The sequence below is a fragment of the Melanostigma gelatinosum genome (assembly GCF_949748355.1).
Source record: "Melanostigma gelatinosum genome assembly, chromosome: 15".
Taxonomy (NCBI): domain Eukaryota; kingdom Metazoa; phylum Chordata; class Actinopteri; order Perciformes; family Zoarcidae; genus Melanostigma; species Melanostigma gelatinosum.
In genome coordinates, this window is record NC_136648.1 from 18,675,642 (window position 1) to 18,692,158 (window position 16,517).

The window sequence follows — 16,517 nt, forward strand, 5'->3', positions numbered from 1 at the left end:
CAATCTTCAGGCTGGAATGACTACGTTAACCCATTGCCTGAATATTGTAGGCTTATTGACAGTGTCATTAACTTATTACCCCAGTCCTCTGTTTCTGTTGAGTCTGAGGGCAATCTCTTTGAAAACCTCCAACTGCCGAGCACAAACCAACACACGGGGGCTCTGACCCAGAGATGGAGTCCTCCGCCTGCCTGCTAGATGAACGTTAGAGATAAAAGACTGACTCTTTCTGCAGCGCTCTCATTCCGAGCAGTCGCAAATGTGTTCTTGGGTCGCCAGAGAGATGCCAGGGTGAAGGATTCACTGGTCCTCAGAGTCCAGACACACGGTGTTGCATCAGGGCAGAAAAATGTTCTGCTCAGCGACCATAGGGCCGTAATTACATAGCACTGCTGAGCTCTGCAGGATGAACGTCAAGACCGGAGCGATGGAACGAGGGAACAGAAGAGGGCAAACGCAGGATCTGCTGCAGACTGAGAGAAGCGAATGGTGGGCAACATGGGGACAGAGAGTTCAGACTGTTATCTCTCCTGTATCGGAGGAAACAACAAGATTAGGATGAGCGTCAAATGAATGAATGATGCCATTGGATCAGAATTGATGAAAAGGAGAAAGTTTCTGGTAGAGCAGTGTGCGCTTAGTGTTTCTGCATTAAGTCATTCCCCTTGTGTTTGATGCTCTGACTGACCTGGAACACAATATGGTGTGACTGACACCTTGTGGATTCTGAGTGTATACCACAGATTAAAACTGTGCTTTGCTTGATCTGAACTATTCACAAGAAATTGTTAAATGTTTTTCAAACCCCAGAACCTTGGAAGAAACACGCGTCAGCAGGAATGGAAAAGAAACGTCACAGAAATTTGAAATTTCAATTTTTATTATTTGTACATTCACCACTGATAGGCGTACTCAAAGAAGAAACAATACAAAAAAACACATACCTTTATACTAAATGATAGAATGAAGATTAAAAAACAATATTAAAACCATTGGTGAGGAAACGCATAATGAAACCTCCCCCCCCCCCCCCCCCCCTGTATCCACACTACAGGGTTAGAGAAGTGGACGAAGAGGAAAGAAAGGAGGAAGAAGAGAATCAATGATAAGGACATGATTATAACTTGTGTCGGGTGTGACGGACATCGACCCCCCCCCCCCACAGAGAATCATCTCATCTCTTAACTAAACAGAGGGAGAGAGGAACACTTCATTGCGTTAGTAGTTACACCTTTCCAAAAATACCCCAGAGCTGCCTCATTTAAAGACTTGGTTTTGAGTTATCTAATATGTCTGTACAAAATGCCAAACACACCTATTCCAATATTTTCTGATTTATGCAAGCCTCTGCACAGAGGTCAGAGTTTTCTCTTTAGGCAGGACTGGCAAGGAGAGCCTTGGACTACATGCAGCAACAAAAGGATTCCTCATCCGGATTCCAGAGCTGTTGAAACACTGAGGCGACGACGACCGATCAGAGCAAATCATAATTGGCACCTACACTTTGGGACAGAGGGGGAACATTGGGGGGGAACTATGACCCAGCGTGCCGTACCGTGAATATCTTCAGGACAATAAAAGGGGTAAAATAGAGGCAAACGTATGAAGAAAACACGCGTCGTACAGCACTCTGGGTAACACTGCAAAGAAATCATGGTCCCCTTTAAAAGCATGGCGGTGTGTAAGTGTAGATGTGCTTTAAAAAAGGTGACAATTTGAGGGATGGTGACGACATCAGTTGGTCCTCTGTTGGGTCTTAGTTGTAACAAAGTACATGTAGTGAAAGGCAAATGGAAGAGGGTGGTCTCTAGGACAGTTCCAGCGGGTGATTGGCCATTAACGTCGCCTTTCTCGCGGGTCGCTGCGGCTGCGGGAGCGTCGGCCTCCGCCTGCCCCGCGGCCCTCTGGTCTACGGTAGCCATCCCTGCGTTTGTCATTCTCCCTTTCCCTGTCCCTCTCCCTGTCCTTCTCCTTCTCCTTCTCACCCTCACTGCGCTCTCCTGTTGGGACGCCTCCAGGTTTCATCCTCTCCTTGCGCTCTTCTTCCCTTTTTTTCTCCCCCTCCTCATCTTGCTCCTTCCTCCGTTTCTCACGCTCCTTCATGCGCTCTGCTCTGGCAGCTTCCCGTTGAACAAACTAAAATGAAGATGAATGCAGAGAGCAAGATTTTGAATTAGATGGTTATGCATTTGAAAGTGACGCATTAAAAGCAGCACACCAAGTGTCAACTCTCACCTCTTCATCCGTGAGTGGAAGCCAGTATATGCAAGGAGGCGCTTTAGTTTTGCGGAACAAATCATCGAGCAGCTTTGCAGGGGGATCCTCAGCCGTTTTCTCTGCCAAAAACAAATATTAAGGGCTGCAACAACTGCTCACATTTCTATTTAATATCGATTATATCTTAGTTAATTGTTTTGTTATTAACATGTCAGAAAATAGTGAAACGGCCCGTCACTCCGATGTAACAACAGTCTACACTCATGGCTGCTTCTCTTACCTTTCTTCTCGGTCTTCTTCTCCTTGCTCTTTCCTCTCTCCTTGCGGCGTCTCTCTCTGGAGCGTGACCTCCGGGGTCCTCCCTCCTTCTCCTCACCCGGCTTCCCAAACTGTCGGACCTTGTCGCGGTCCCACTCGCGCTCTGCTCTAGCCTTCTCCCGGCGCTCCATCTCACGCTCGCGTTCGGCCCACTGGTCTCGCTCGGGGAGGAGAGAGGGCAGGCCCGCTGGTCGACCGCGGCCAGCGCCGGGCCCCTGCTCCTCCGCTGCGGGTCGGTCGGCCATGCCTTTGTGGAAGTCCAGCTACAGGGCAGAGATACGCTCAGGCTACAGATGGCTCAGCATTGCGGGCGAAAGAGGAAAAACATAAGCGACAACAAAAGAGGTCTTACCTCATCCTTCTGGCAGAAGTCTACGCTCAGGACTTTTGGGTTGCTCTGAGGCCATTTCACTCCATGAAGAGATGCCCGTGTAGCGACGGCCTCCTCTGGGCTGCAGTACTAAACACAGAGAGAAGAGCTCCGTTAGACACTGGAGAACCTTCCACAGGACAGAAGCAGTCTGGCTCAGCTCCATCAGAGAAAACACATGCTTATAATAACTCACGGTGACGTAGCAGTGGGACTTGATTTTGTCGATCCAGAAGCCCTCCTCCACCAGGGTGCCGGTCCTGCCGAGCAGTTCCTTAAGCTGCCCCAGAGTGAACGGCCTCACCTAAAGAATATATCAGAGTATGTATTGTGACTGCTTCACACAATGGTGATGTGTGAGCGAAAATACCGAGCATACATAAAATACATATTCAAATCCTTTTCCTGCAAATAGCATAAAGATAAACAATAATAAATACTGCATATTGAGATTAAGACTACAAACACTTCTTTTTAAGAAAGTGCCAGAGGTGCTGAAGCCTATGAAAGATGCACATGGGTTCCTACAAGTGTGTAAAGAAAGATAGTGAGGTTATAATAGGTGCCTAGTAGGTAGTGGTGTCACGGACCAAAAGAAAAAAAGCTCGTCAATGATTGGCAGTCGGTATCGACGGCAAAAAAATAAAAAAATAAAGTAATTGGGTCATTTTTCTGATCCACGACTCAGATTGTGATACGATCTGAACCGTGAGTTTTGTGTCGCAGGAAAAAGAAAAACGAGTCCTGAACTGCACAGTAAGAGATGCGCATATCAAGAATAATCATCATGTTCATCATTATGAACAACAAATGCCCTCAAAAAAGCAAAATCTGACATACATAGCATATGCCTCTGTGCCACAGGAGTCCACGGGCAGAGATCCCTGTGCATGTGTAGGGAAGTGATTCTGTGTGTTTCTACTGATGTAAGGAATGAGCTACTCTGGTCACGTTTACAGAATATGTCCACCTTGTTTGGTTGCTCTTTTCCATCTGTGAACACCATTACCAACACCTGTTCATACTTAAGTAGAGCTTGCAGTGGTACTGAGGCCAGTGTTTCCTCACCAGGTTGCTGATGTGAACAATGCTGGAGACTTTGCCTCGAGGTGGCGAGGGCTGCCGGGCCGTGCGAACCGGGTCATCGATTGTGATGGAAACGCCCGTTTTCTGCTGGCTGATGGAGCGACGAATGAGGGTGTCGCTGGGGGTCACTAGGATGAAGAAGGAAGTGCAGTCAGCATCGTGTCTCCGTTTCTACAGTGTACCTACAGTTGTTACTCTTTAGAAGGATTCTTGTACCCGACTATGTATCGTCAGTTGTGTTATTACAAAGAAAAACAAGTCATATCAATTTCTAAACAAATACTGGGAACTGTTGGTGATGAATTCAATGCTAGATGAAGACCATCTTGTGATGCAGACCATCTTGAGATGGATCCTTTACCAGTGTTGATTTCTACATCATGGCTGGTGTGTGATGGAGGCTGGGTTTCCATGGCTCCAGGGAATGGGGCGTCCATCTTCTCGTCATGTGTCCTCTCCGCGTCTCCCTGCGGGTTGTCCTCCTCTGACTCCTCATCTTTGCTCCTCTTCGTCTCTTTCTGTCCATTCTCCTGGCTCTCCAAGTGCACCACCTGCAATATAGGGAAGGTATCAACACCAGAGAGTGTGCGTGGAATGGAGCGTGAGCAAGTGGAAGGATTTTGGATGGAGCAAAAATGTGGATTTTCTTCAAAAGGTTGGAGAACGCATCTGTGTCTTTGAGCCTGGCGGCTGAGTAGCAAGGCAGCTTTCATGAGGAGCACCATATATTTGATACTGAAGACAGTTCCAAACTCGTCATCCATGTAAAACAGTAAAGAGCTGTGGACAAACCTGTGTGACAGTGCGGCGGATCTGAAGGTCTTGGTCAGAGCGCTCCCTCTCTTCATCCTCAGCCCCGGAGAGGACGGCTTCCTCTGGGTGCAGGTCCACCACTGCCTCCTGCCCGAGACACGGGCGAATGTCTGGGATCAGGGACTGAGGGCAAAGGACAGATAATGCAGGAGATGTACGGGCCTGCGGTGTTCAACACGGAGGACCGAGGGAATGCAAAGTGCCTCACAGTGCATCCACAATGTAATATCAGTCGCGCTACGCTGCAAATACCTTGAGTGAATCGGTGGTAATGCTGATGGAGGGTTTCTTGGTCGTGACAGCTGTGCTGGAGCCCCACCTCCTCTTGCGACCGGCAGCGGCCCCGGAGTCCTGCTCGCCCTCTGCACTGCCAGTGCCTGGGGACGATTTACTGCCTGGTCAGACGAGGGAAACATTTTGAATCCTCCAGTACATGACATCACAAATATATACATATCTAGGAAAAATTATGATCATGCAATCCAAATAATCTTAAAATGTATTCATGTGGAGTTCCCAAACAATAGACTAACGATGGCATTATTGCATGCATGATAATGTAAATGCTGGTAAAGAAGAGAGCCCGTTGGGAGGGGGACATACTGCTGATAGAGATCTTACGAGCTGAGAAGGCCTTTGGTGTCTGAAACACAAGATAAAAAACAACCCGATACAAGGGAGAGGTGAGAGGCAGACACCAAGTGGTCAAGGACAGGTTGGAGGAAAGGTGGAACAATAACAGGAAGGGGTCAAGTAGGGGCTGAGAGAGTCAACGATAGAAACTGCTGTGCAAAGTCTTTTTGAAATTCAAGTCTACTAAATGGCAGCGGGCTATTTTGTACTGTGCTGGTAGTTAAGAGCATGCCATTCATGATTACTCAATAGCAAACTGGAGTTGCAGCTTCTATCACACAAACAAGGATCTGGTGGAAATACTGCAGTTTAAAAATCGTATTATTTTTCTAACTTTGTTCCTGAACAGCAACATTAACTCCAATCAGTTTCACAGCAGTGAAAATCAACTCAGATTATAAGAAAGAAGTTCAGATTAAACTGCAGTGGCCACAAATAAGATAAACATTCTGTTCTTCTCCCAGCAAAGACTACACAGGGTATGATTGTAAACTAAGCATTTTCAAAAGAACTGCTATGAAATATGACATTGAGTAAACGTCTACTTATTCCCTGGTACCACTGACACCTGATCCTTACTGGTTTGGATATGGCCCAATCACGACTGCATGTACTGTATCTAGGCAACAAGGGTCCAATCAAAGGTGGCTCAGATGTTTGGATGGAAATCTGAAAGCGTGTTGGCTGGCACGATGGTATCAATAGTTCTTTTGGGCTTTGAAATGCTTTTGGCCAAAGCGGTCATCAGGTGTTTTGCCATTAGTCCTTTAAAAAAAAATCCGGCAGGCTCTTATAACGACGGTAGGAAACAATGAGTCCAATTACATCAGATATTGAACGCTGTCAACGGTCACTGTGCACACAAATGCCCAAATTTCGATGTTAGTGTTCAGGTTTGTTCGAGGCGCAGCAAGTTCGTACCGAGAGTCACAAAGTAGCAAAAATCCAGAGATGGCTGTTGCAGAAAGGAACTCAGACAGTAAGTCCTTCTTCAGCTCAAATACAATCTGTCAAGCCCACCGAGTCCCGGTGAAAGCTTCGGCCTCTTTGAAAACTCAAGTCGTATCCAAGAAGGGTATTCGCTGGAGAATTCTGAATCCCATTCCAAGAGTTTAACAAAATCCCAAATGTCATTCGTGAAGCCTGTTACAATTCACCAGCCATATTAAATGACGTGTCGATAAAGGCCCCGCATTTCTCTGCAAGTGGGTTAAAAATGTCTCAAAAGTGAAATAATATGGAAACTATTCAGTGGTTGAGAGTTTCACAGCAGCCTTTACTTGACGCGAGCACACATCCTTGCTCGTCTCCATGTTCATTTTAAGGGCGCGAGGCCTGATTTAGCGGCTAAAAGGCTAAAGAGAGGTGGCGCACGTTGAGTAGCCAACCCCTTCTTTGAATCTCCTTGTCCAATCAATAGCTCTGGCCGGCCATATCCATGAAAATGAGGCAGCCTTTGTTGCCAGGGGTGTCCCTCTGCAGTGCAGCCTTGGGGGCTTATCTGTGGTCAACCCTGGATTCTTGGGGACAGTGGAATAGGTGCAGCAGTAGTAGTAGTAGTAGTAGTGGCAGAGGTAGTGTGCAGGTACCAATAGGGGCAATGGAAGAGGCATGAGCACCTTTATAACAAAGCAATCATTTGGGGTTTAAACATCAGCCACAGTGAGAAAACGAGCTTGCTGTTCCTGCCTATGACAGTGCCAACAAAAGGTTTTTACTAAACCATATTTAAAATAAAAATATAATTTCCTATACACATTCTACCACTTGTCATAAGGGCTTATTAAATTAATCTAGTGGAAATATATTTTAAATGTAAAGAAAATATTTCCAACAAAGAATATAGATGTATCATCAAAAGACCTACATGTACTGTAATATATCCAGGCTAATCAAACTCAACTATAAAGAATCAACTTTAAAAAAGATCAAATGGGTCCGTCCATCTACAGTCCTCCTCGGCTTCCAACAGCTTTCAGGACCAAGATGATTGGTGGTTCTCCAGATGCCTTACCTCCTCGCCGGTCTCCGGGAGCTTCTCCGGCTCGGCCATGGCCGTCTCCTTCACCTGCCTGCATAGTGTAAGAAATACAGATGAGCAGGAAGGGAGGGGTCAGATGAGCAGAGCAGTACGATAGAGAAAATACATCTTTCACATGAATTTTCAAAATCAGAGGGTGGGGGTGTAGACCGCATCACGACTAAACAAATGAAACTGCATAGAGTCGTAGTTTAATAGTAGCAATTAAACAGAATATAATATGCCAATACCACATATTACAATAAAAGTTAGGCAATATTTAAAAATAACTAAATGTGATGATAGAAATGCACACGCCCTCTTAAATATCATGCCTTGGTACATGAAGTACACATAATCTATGTTACTTTAAATCTCATTTAACGAGATTTGACATTTAATAAATCATAGAGGCCTAAACGTAGATAACAAGGCAGCATTAAAACACCTATTACTAAATCGCAGCCGTTGAACCTACTCCACTGAGATACACAACCAGGTGATGCTAAAATAACGGCGCCGTCAGCGCATCTCACACTGTTGACCAGAGTCACTTTGTCATTTCACAAATACGTCGCTGCTAATTCTTCAATGTGGGTCAAAGGACGGAGCCGAGGAGAGGAGTCAAGGGATGCAGAGCCACCGCAGTCCTCCTCCAGACCTGCCGAGTACGTCCAGTCCGAGCGGAACAGTCAACGGCAGCCACACGGTACCTGAATAATGAGCGCGCGCCTCACGTTCTCATGGCATCCTCGTGCGCTCACACGTTCACGCATTAGGACTCAAATTAACTTGTGGGGGGAGACTACACTGCGAAGAAACGGCTCGGTTAAAACGCAGCATACGAGCTGCGACTGCTGCTAAAGCGGCTGCGTCGCAACGAGTCTCCTCTCTTTCTCTCTCTTCCTCCCTCCCTCCCAGCGGAGACTACTCTTCTCTGAACGCATTCATTACGTCCGCCTGGCAACCGCAACCTGTGACGGACAAACCCTCGCCCGCTGTTTAGCTGAGCCGCTGTATGGAAAACAGGCCGGCATCAGCGGCTAAATCCACCGTCTGAGAACAGCCATGTCGCAGCGAATGAAAAAAAAAAAAGGGGCCGTGTATGAAAAGGACCCGCATCTTCTCAGCCGCACCGGCTTCAAGGCTGTCTCATTAATCGCCTGACGGGAAAGTTCAGGCATCTCTTATGACACGGTTTTATCATTGCCAGAATGTATGCATACATATGCAACATTACGGCGCCAATGGGGTGGCATTACATATGATCTGATGACTAAGCGAATTTACAAAGCGAGACTTGTCAACACAAAGACATTGTTCAGAAACGTCTGGCACAGATTCCAATGTTTACCATATTTACTGAAGATGAGGGCTGGTGACTATTAAAATGGGCGCCATCCAGTCAGCCCGACGTAGCTTTGATGTATAAGTTCACAATCAATAACTTTGAGTTGTAATTCTATGCATGTCAAAATATCCCTACCACTCTTTCACCGTGGGCTGCATGCAACGCTGTATTAACCGTTCATACACATTTAGGCTACCGCACTTTTCGGACTATAAGCCGCTACTTTTTACCCCACGCGTTGAGACGTCGGCTTATAGTCCGGTGCGCTTTATATACGGATTTTTCCGTAGCTTTTCTCCACCACAACAACAACCGCAACTTCCGGTTCCGGTCTAACACAACATTTACTAGCTCCCGACACAGAACTGTTGCTACCAGCAACCCCTCTGCACCAGCTGTTACTGACAGGGTCGCTACAATATGGATGAAGTACCTTTGACCTACCTCTCACTAGGACTGTTAACAAAAAAGGTTGAACGGCAAGATGCTTTTAACAGTACATGTCCGACTCGCTAGCTTCTAAGCTAATTTTAACATTACGGCCAATGGGGAAATGCTAACCGCGATTAGCATTAGCGAATATATAATATATCTTTGTACATCTTTTCATGCAGACATACTTGCATTACAGACTACGGTCTCTCACGGCTACCAAACGAAAAGCAATGAGGCAATACCGGTAACTGTTGTTGCTCATAGCTCTGAATAGCTGTTGTGCTAGCAGCAACTGGCCAAGCCAGTTAGACGTAAATGCTATTCAGAGCTATGAGCAACGTCGACACGTCGACACGCTGCATGAGAAGATCAGCTTTTTCACAATTGTGGCAAATCTTCCAGATATGATCTTAGTTCATGTATAATTGTGTTTACAATGGCTGGTATGATGATAGTCTGCTTTATCTCAGCCATTCGTTGTCATTCAGCCATGAAGGTACCGGTACATGATGTGGTGTGTTCAAGGACCCAAATGCAGACTCCGGACAGCAGAGTTATATTGCAAACCAAGATGAGCTACGAGCAACAAGTTATTGCCTCGTTGCTTTTAGATTCTAATGAGAAGACACGCTGCTTCGTTTTACTTCTTCAGTTTGGTAGCCTTGAGAGACCTTAGTCTGTAAGTATGTCTGCATGAAAAGATGTACGAATATATATTATATTCACTATATTCGCTAATGCTAATCGCGGTTAGCATTTCCCCATTGGACGTAATGTTAAAATTAGCTTAGAAGCTAGCGACATGTTATGATGTTCATAGAAGAAGACAACTTTAGTACTGTTAAAAGCATCTTGCTGTTCAACGGGGACACCTGCGGCTTATAGACCAGTGCGGCTTATCGATGTACACATTCTTTTAAAAATCAGCTGGTGCGGCCTATACACTGGTGCGCTCTATGCTCCGGAAAGTACGGTATTCTTAATTATTTATTTTGATTCACTTATTTTCTATGTGCACAATGCAATTTTAAATTTTCAATTGCATGCTCTTTCTGGTAGAGTGGACATATGTAACAGTGAGCGGCTCAGACGCACTTATGCTGCATCTTGAAAAGCAGAAGCAGAGAAAAGAAGCAGAGCCCGAGAAGTCATTGTTTATCATCAACATTTCTTTTCAGTAGTCTATGAAACTAACCCTATGAAACCAGGTTTGTATATGGAAATAGCAATTAACGTGTCGCCCCGCTATGATTTGCCAGTCTGCTTTAGACGGGCAGGACTTAGCGAAGGGTCAATTAAAGCAGTTTATCTAAAACGCAGACCCCCCCCCCCCCCCCATTGACTTTTTAACTTCTGTAGTACAGAGTTAAAGAATGCACTGTTGACACATATTGACCATGTAGTAAATGTCCAATTGACTATCAGGCCAGACTCATTCACATACGTGTGTGTGTAAATCTGACACACGCATACAAATATGTATCAGATGTGTTCCATAAGACCAAGACTTAAAAAGCAGACCTTTTGTTGTCCGTTTCCTCCTCTCCCTCGTTGTCCTTTCTCTTCCTTTCCTCTCTGGTTGGTGCTTCCATGAAAGTTTTCTGAGGATTTAAAAGGGCAGGGAATGTGAAATAATCTATGTCAAAGTTCTTTACGTACCGGTAGTTCAGGTAACACCATCAAAAGGGAAAAATAAATACCAGAAATAAAGCCATGAGATTTGCCTGTAGCGTCACTTGATTTTAGATGAATCTTTGTTGTAACAAACCAAGCAACTGACCTTGGTGTGAGTGTCTCCATCAGCAGCTGTGTTACTCTTCTCTCTTTTGTAAGGGGAGGCTTTTGGGGTTTCCTTTAACCCCTCAGCCTTTGACTGTAGTGTCATCCTGTGCTGTGGTGAGGTGTCGCTGTCAGGCTTCCCTTCCTAAAAAAGGGACAAAAAAAAAACAGAGCAACAATGAAAAAGTTCCATGATGATGATGAGGCACTTTATGTCAGGGTCAGAGAGGGAGAGGCTCCTTTTAGGTTACTTACCCTTCTACCTCTTGTAGTGGAGGAGGTTTTCTCTTGAGAGGATGAGGATGAGCCAGACGACCCAGATGATGAGGACCCAGAGTCTGATTCTGAGGAAGAGGAATCATTAGAGGATGATCTTCGTCTTGCTTGTTTCTCTTCCTTCTTTGCATCTCTTCCCCTACGCTGTGCAGCAGCCAGTGGGTTTGAAGGACTGCTTTCATCCACTTTTTTGGTGGATTCCTTTCCTTTGTCCTCCGACAGTGAGCTGGTGGCCCCTTCTTTTTCGGGACCCGGGACCAGTGTGGTACCAACGGTGGCCTCCTTCTCGGGTGCGGCCCCCATAGACACCAGCGCCCTGGCAGCGACCTCCTGTTTTGTCCCCGTCTGCGGGACTTCCTGTTCAGCGGAGGACTGGGGTCCTTCCTCGTGGCGTTGCCCGACATCGGTGAGGGAGGAGACGGGTGAGGCCCGAGGCTGGGGGGTGTCGGAGAAGTTACGAGGTCTCTTGATGACCAAGGAAGGGGAGGAAGATTGGAGCTGAATCGGGGTGTCCCTTAAGAACCGGAACTTCTTGAATGAGGATTGGGGCAACGGAGGAGTTTGTGACATGGGTGCACTGGACTCTGCCGCTTCACCCCGGGACTTTGGAGCGTGGTCATCGCCCTGCTCTCCTGCCTCTGTTGAGGACTTTCTACCTGGTACAGCGAAGAGGGGAGGAGTGGGCAGGGGGGTGAGGCCAATCTCACGGCCACGCTTGGACGGAGGGAGGTGACTTTCCCTCTCCTTTTCAGCCATCCTAGCTCTCTCTTTCTCCTGTTCCAGGGCCCTCTCCTGCTCCTCCTTCCTCATGGCCTTCTCCTTCTCCAGCACCTCGTGTTCCAGAGCCCTCTCTTTCTCCTTCCTCTCCTTCTCAAGCTGCTCCTGCTCTAGGGATCTCTCCCTCTCCAGTCTCTCTTTCCTCTCCTTCTCGGCTCTTTCCTTCTCCTTCCGCTCCTCTTCCAGGGCTGCCTCTTTCTCCAAGGCTTTCTCTCTCTCAATTCTCTCCTTTTCCTTCCTCTCACGCTCTAACCTCTGCTGTTCTAGGGCTCGCTCCTGCTTCAACCTTTCTTGCTCTAGAGCCCTTTCTCTTCTCTCTTGCTCCAAGGCTCTCTCGAAACGCTCCTGCTCCAAGGCTCTCTCTCTCTCCAGTCGCTGCTTTTCCAGCGCTTTCTCTCTCTCTAGACGCTCTCGTTCCAGGGCTTTCTCCATTTCTAGTCTCTGTTGCTCAAAGGCTTTCTCTCTCTCTAGTTTGTCTTGCTCTAGGGCTCTCTCCATTTCTAGTCTCTGTTGCTCAAAGGCTTTCTCTCTCTCTAGTTTCTCTTGCTCTAGGGCTCTCTCCATTTCTAGTCGCTGTTGCTCAAAGGCTTTCTCTCTCTCTAGTCTCTCCTGCTCCAGGGCTCTCTGTCGCTCTAGCCTTTCCCTTTCCAACCTTTCCTGCTCCAGAGCCTTTTCTCTCTCAATCCTCTCCTTCTCCTTTCTCTCAGCCTCCAGAGCTCTCTCCCTCTGAAGCCTCTCTTGCTCGAGAGCCCTTTCTCTCTCCTTCCTTTCTTGCTCCAAGGCCATGGCTCTCTCGAGCTCTTTTACTCTCTCCATTTCTTCTCTCTCTCGCCTCTCTCTCTCCAGACGTTGTTGCTCTAGGGCCCTCTGTCTCTCCATCTCCAGGGCCCTCTCGTGAGCCAAGGCTTGCTCTCGCTCTTCCCTCTCTTTAGCCAAAGCGAGCTCCCTCTCCTGCCTCTCTCGTTCAAGGGCAAGTTGTCTCTCTCGCTGCAGAGCCTTTTCAGCTTCTTCTCTTTCTAAGGCCTGCTGTCGCTTAATTCTCTCCCTCTCCACAGCTCTCTCTCTTTCCTCTCTCTCCAGCGCCAGAGCTCTTTCCCGCTCTTCCTCCATGGCTCGTTCTTGCTCAAGTTTCCTCTGCTTCTCTTGCCTTTCCAGCTCGAGGGCCCTTTCTCTTTCTATCTCGGAGTCCCTCTCTTCTGTTGCAGTGGCCTTGAGCACACTAACGGGGAGTTGAATGTGGGTCGAATGTGCTCCTGCGATACCCTGGTTAATGCCTGCAATCGTGGGGAATGACACATGACCTGCAGTATTGGCTGTGTGAGTGATGGCAGACACCAGACCCTCTAGAGGCCCTCTGACAGGAAATGATGTAGCTTGAGAACTGCCGTCTTGCCTGTCACCTTCCCCACCGGCGCGGTGCCAACCGGCTCCAGAGAAAGCACCTTCTGACTCCATTTTACGTGCCAGAAGGGTCAGCGGGCCCGGCTTGCGCTCGGGATGTCCACTCCTCTGCGGCTCTGGGCTGCTACTGCGGCTGCCGCTGCTGGAGGACCCAGAGCTGGAGGTACTCGATGAGCGCCTAGCTTGGGCTACATCTGGACTAGGGGGGCTCTGCTTAGGGGTGTCAGGCAGGGGGAATGACAGCTCTGGAGGTGGGGAGGGAGGAGGAGTTGGCTGGCGGAGTTGAGGGGACAAAAGGGAAGGCATGTGTTGCTGCGGGGGTTGACAGGACGCCCCAGACCTCTCTCTGGACGTGGGCGCCCTGGCCGGCTCTCTGTGGCTTCTCCTCCGAGCGCCGCTTTCCCAATCCTCATCGTCGCCATCTTCCTCGCCGTCATCACTATCGTCGTCGTCGCTGTCCGCAGCGGCTGCGTTCGAGGCCGACTCCTTCTCTGGCCGGTGCTCACCGTCAGGAACGCGCATGACCATCGAGCCAGAAGCAGGAGGACTGGACACGTCGGCCTCCTGGTTCCTGTTGCCCTCTCCCTCATTCGCCGCACCAAACAATCCGTCTACACCAGAGGGGCCGGGTGGCTTGTGCTGCTCAGCCAACGCTGGCGCGGCATCCTGACGAGGACAGAAAGGGAGGTGAGGCTTATTTTGGCGTAGCAATATGTCAGGAACAATTCTTACCGGCAAGTTACTTTCAAATGTGCAAAAAATGTTTTGGGCGCACAGAGAATCTCGAGACCAAAAGATTAGAGAATGTGTGCTGCAATATTTAAGAAACGAAAGTGATGTCTGACCTGGGCTTGAGGAGGGCATGATGTACTGTTATTGACTTCTGTGTGGTCCTCTGGCTCTGTTAAAAAAAAGACAAAAATAAAATCACCAAAATGTTTTGCACGAGGACCCGAGATGTATACATTGTGGCAGTGGTGGATTCTATCAAAGCTTACCATTTGAGTCATATGCTTCGCGGGCCTCTCTCTCCAGCCGCTGCCTCAGGAGCTCCTGTTGTTTAGCCAGATACTGCTTGATGAAGCTGTTCTGGCTCATTTCCTCACCGATCTAAGCAGAGACCATTGAAAACAGGTTGAATACCTCACACATACGTTTCTGCAGACATTTATGAATATTGTGCAAATTTGCTCAATCATGCTCAAGTTTCTCCAAGTTGTTTTTTTTGTATGCAACGAGGCTTCAGCTGTTGATGTGAAAATGGAAGCATCTTTGAGACACTTACCTGCGAGTTTGGCTGCAGTCCGATGTGAGCGGTCCTCTGAAGGTTCTCAAGCATGAGAGCCTGTTAATGAGACAAGAAACATATTTCAATAATATGCAGGTATTCTTGACATTCTTAGAGTTGGTACTGAATTTATGACAACCTAGTTTCTGTGTCTTGAACTCAGCAATCCTTTTCATTATGACTGCCAATGTTTCCATCCTTTAGAACTTTTTACGAGTGTACCTCTGTGTGCCAGCAGCATAGATGGGACAAACATCATTCTGCATCTCTGCCTATCTTTCTTAATAATTTCTGGTTTGGAATATGTTGCCTTTGATGAAGTGTACAGTGGAAAGCAACGAGAAACTTGTGGCGAAAGCAAGGAGGAACAAGGTCCCCTGGTCAAGCAAACAATTAACACGGTAAGAGTCACAAGGGTCAATCAGACGAGGCATGTCGACTCGCAGACTGTGGTGGAGAGCAGACCAGCTGGAGAATGATATGGGTCAGGCAGCGATGCAACTTAAAAGCAGGTGAACCTGAATTGGTTTAAATTGTACACATCTTTAATACAACTGTTATTTTCATCCATCTTTGTCCCGATACTGAGCCATGCTGCTTCGCTCCCGCTGTCACTCATAGCCACAACATGGAAAAGGGCAACGTAAACACCACTTGGTGCTTCCATGGCACAATTCAGCGGACAAATGGTAATTGCCCAGATTACCCGCTTAAAATAAGAAGAGTGTTCCAACTTTCATCACGAGGTAGATATGGCTGAATACCTGTTACAATGTAAACAAACAGCCTCATACGGTACCTGTGCAGCTCAAGGGCCTGTGATACATTGTAGGTCAAAACTGTTGCTAAATTGGGCGGAAAACAGTGAAATCCGCCCTTTTGATAACATCACATTGACGTTAAATAGACACTTGGAGTTAGCGGATAATAGTAGTCGGGCTACTAAATAACGTGTGTAACGTAAACCTTGCCGATTAAACTCATGTAGACGGACACGCTTGGGACAGACACAGTCAATGGTTTCACAGACAGCCGCAAACCAGGCCACCGCTCAGCACAGTGTGTTAGCCAGGAGAGCTAACGAGCTAACAGGACAACATCACTTTGAAATTAGCCACTAAGTTGATTGAACTCCCGTTAGCGATACGGTTGATTTAATTTTGCACGGCGAAAACACTGCTCAACCACGGCGCGATGCAAACAGACGCAATTCTCGGCTAACTAATGGTCGTTAACCTCGATAACTATACTACGCTGCTAGGCAGCACCGACACTCGATCGGCGGCCCTCGAGAGAACATCAGCCCGTCTCATCGTTAACGTTAGCTCGAAGCAACCGTAGTCCCGTATTTCACAGCAGAACTCACCCCCTTGAGTCTTTTTACGAGCGCATTCTTCTGCCCGCTTTTGGAGAGTCCTCTCTCCTCAAGAGCAGTTTTTAAGTCCGCTACTCGAAGGGACTGGAGCGGTCTCCCGTCCAGCGTAACGTCTTCGAGGTCCGCCATTTTCCGTTCCTCTAGTCAGTTCCCAGCCAGAGCAACGCCTTCCTCCACCCAGCGTCACCGTGACGACTTCCTAGTCATATATCAAATAAATGTAACGTTTATCATAATGTAAAGCCCAGAACACACACTGTCAGTGATATTTAATGCATTTTATATAGTAGACACAGATTGCAATTTTATTTATTTTTGTATTATTTCATCAACGATAAACTTTGCGCAAAATCTGCGCAAGCTTGACTTCATACACAA

General features: G+C 47.4%; 1 protein-coding gene across 2 annotated transcripts; it reads right to left on the reverse strand.

The window, feature by feature from the left end:
* Nucleotides 1-1,049: 1,049 nt before the first annotated feature.
* On the reverse strand, nucleotides 1,050-16,272 carry acin1a (apoptotic chromatin condensation inducer 1a). Of its 2 annotated transcripts, none has more exons than XM_079285584.1 (18): nucleotides 16,131-16,272; nucleotides 14,762-14,821; nucleotides 14,475-14,586; nucleotides 14,322-14,377; nucleotides 11,278-14,142; nucleotides 11,024-11,167; nucleotides 10,765-10,844; nucleotides 7,452-7,509; nucleotides 5,408-5,447; nucleotides 5,057-5,181; nucleotides 4,784-4,927; nucleotides 4,353-4,542; nucleotides 3,974-4,119; nucleotides 3,102-3,209; nucleotides 2,888-2,995; nucleotides 2,498-2,798; nucleotides 2,236-2,336; nucleotides 1,050-2,136 (listed from the first exon to the last, which is right to left on the reverse strand). In XM_079285584.1, exons 1-18 carry the CDS (start codon nucleotides 16,266-16,268, stop codon nucleotides 1,837-1,839), a joined length of 5,076 nt encoding a protein of 1,691 aa, XP_079141710.1. In that variant the 5' UTR covers nucleotides 16,269-16,272; the 3' UTR covers nucleotides 1,050-1,836. The 2 variants fall into 2 exon arrangements, with proteins under 2 accessions (XP_079141710.1, XP_079141709.1); XM_079285583.1 differs by having other exon boundaries at nucleotides 5,057-5,199.
* Nucleotides 16,273-16,517: the final 245 nt, after the last annotated feature.

What these genes read in the sequence shown, in the direction of transcription:
- acin1a (XM_079285583.1), bottom strand. Translation starts at nt 16,268, where the DNA reads ATGGCGGACCTCGAAGACGTTACGCTGGACGGGAGACCGCTCCAGTCC. An exon ending in TCGTAAAAAGACTCAAGGGG is followed by an intron (nt 14,822 to 16,130) that starts GTGAGTTCTGCT and finishes TCTCATTAACAG; the next exon opens with GCTCTCATGCTTGAGAACCT. An exon ending in CATGCCCTCCTCAAGCCCAG is followed by an intron (nt 14,143 to 14,321) that starts GTCAGACATCAC and finishes TGTCCTCGTCAG; the next exon opens with GATGCCGCGCCAGCGTTGGC.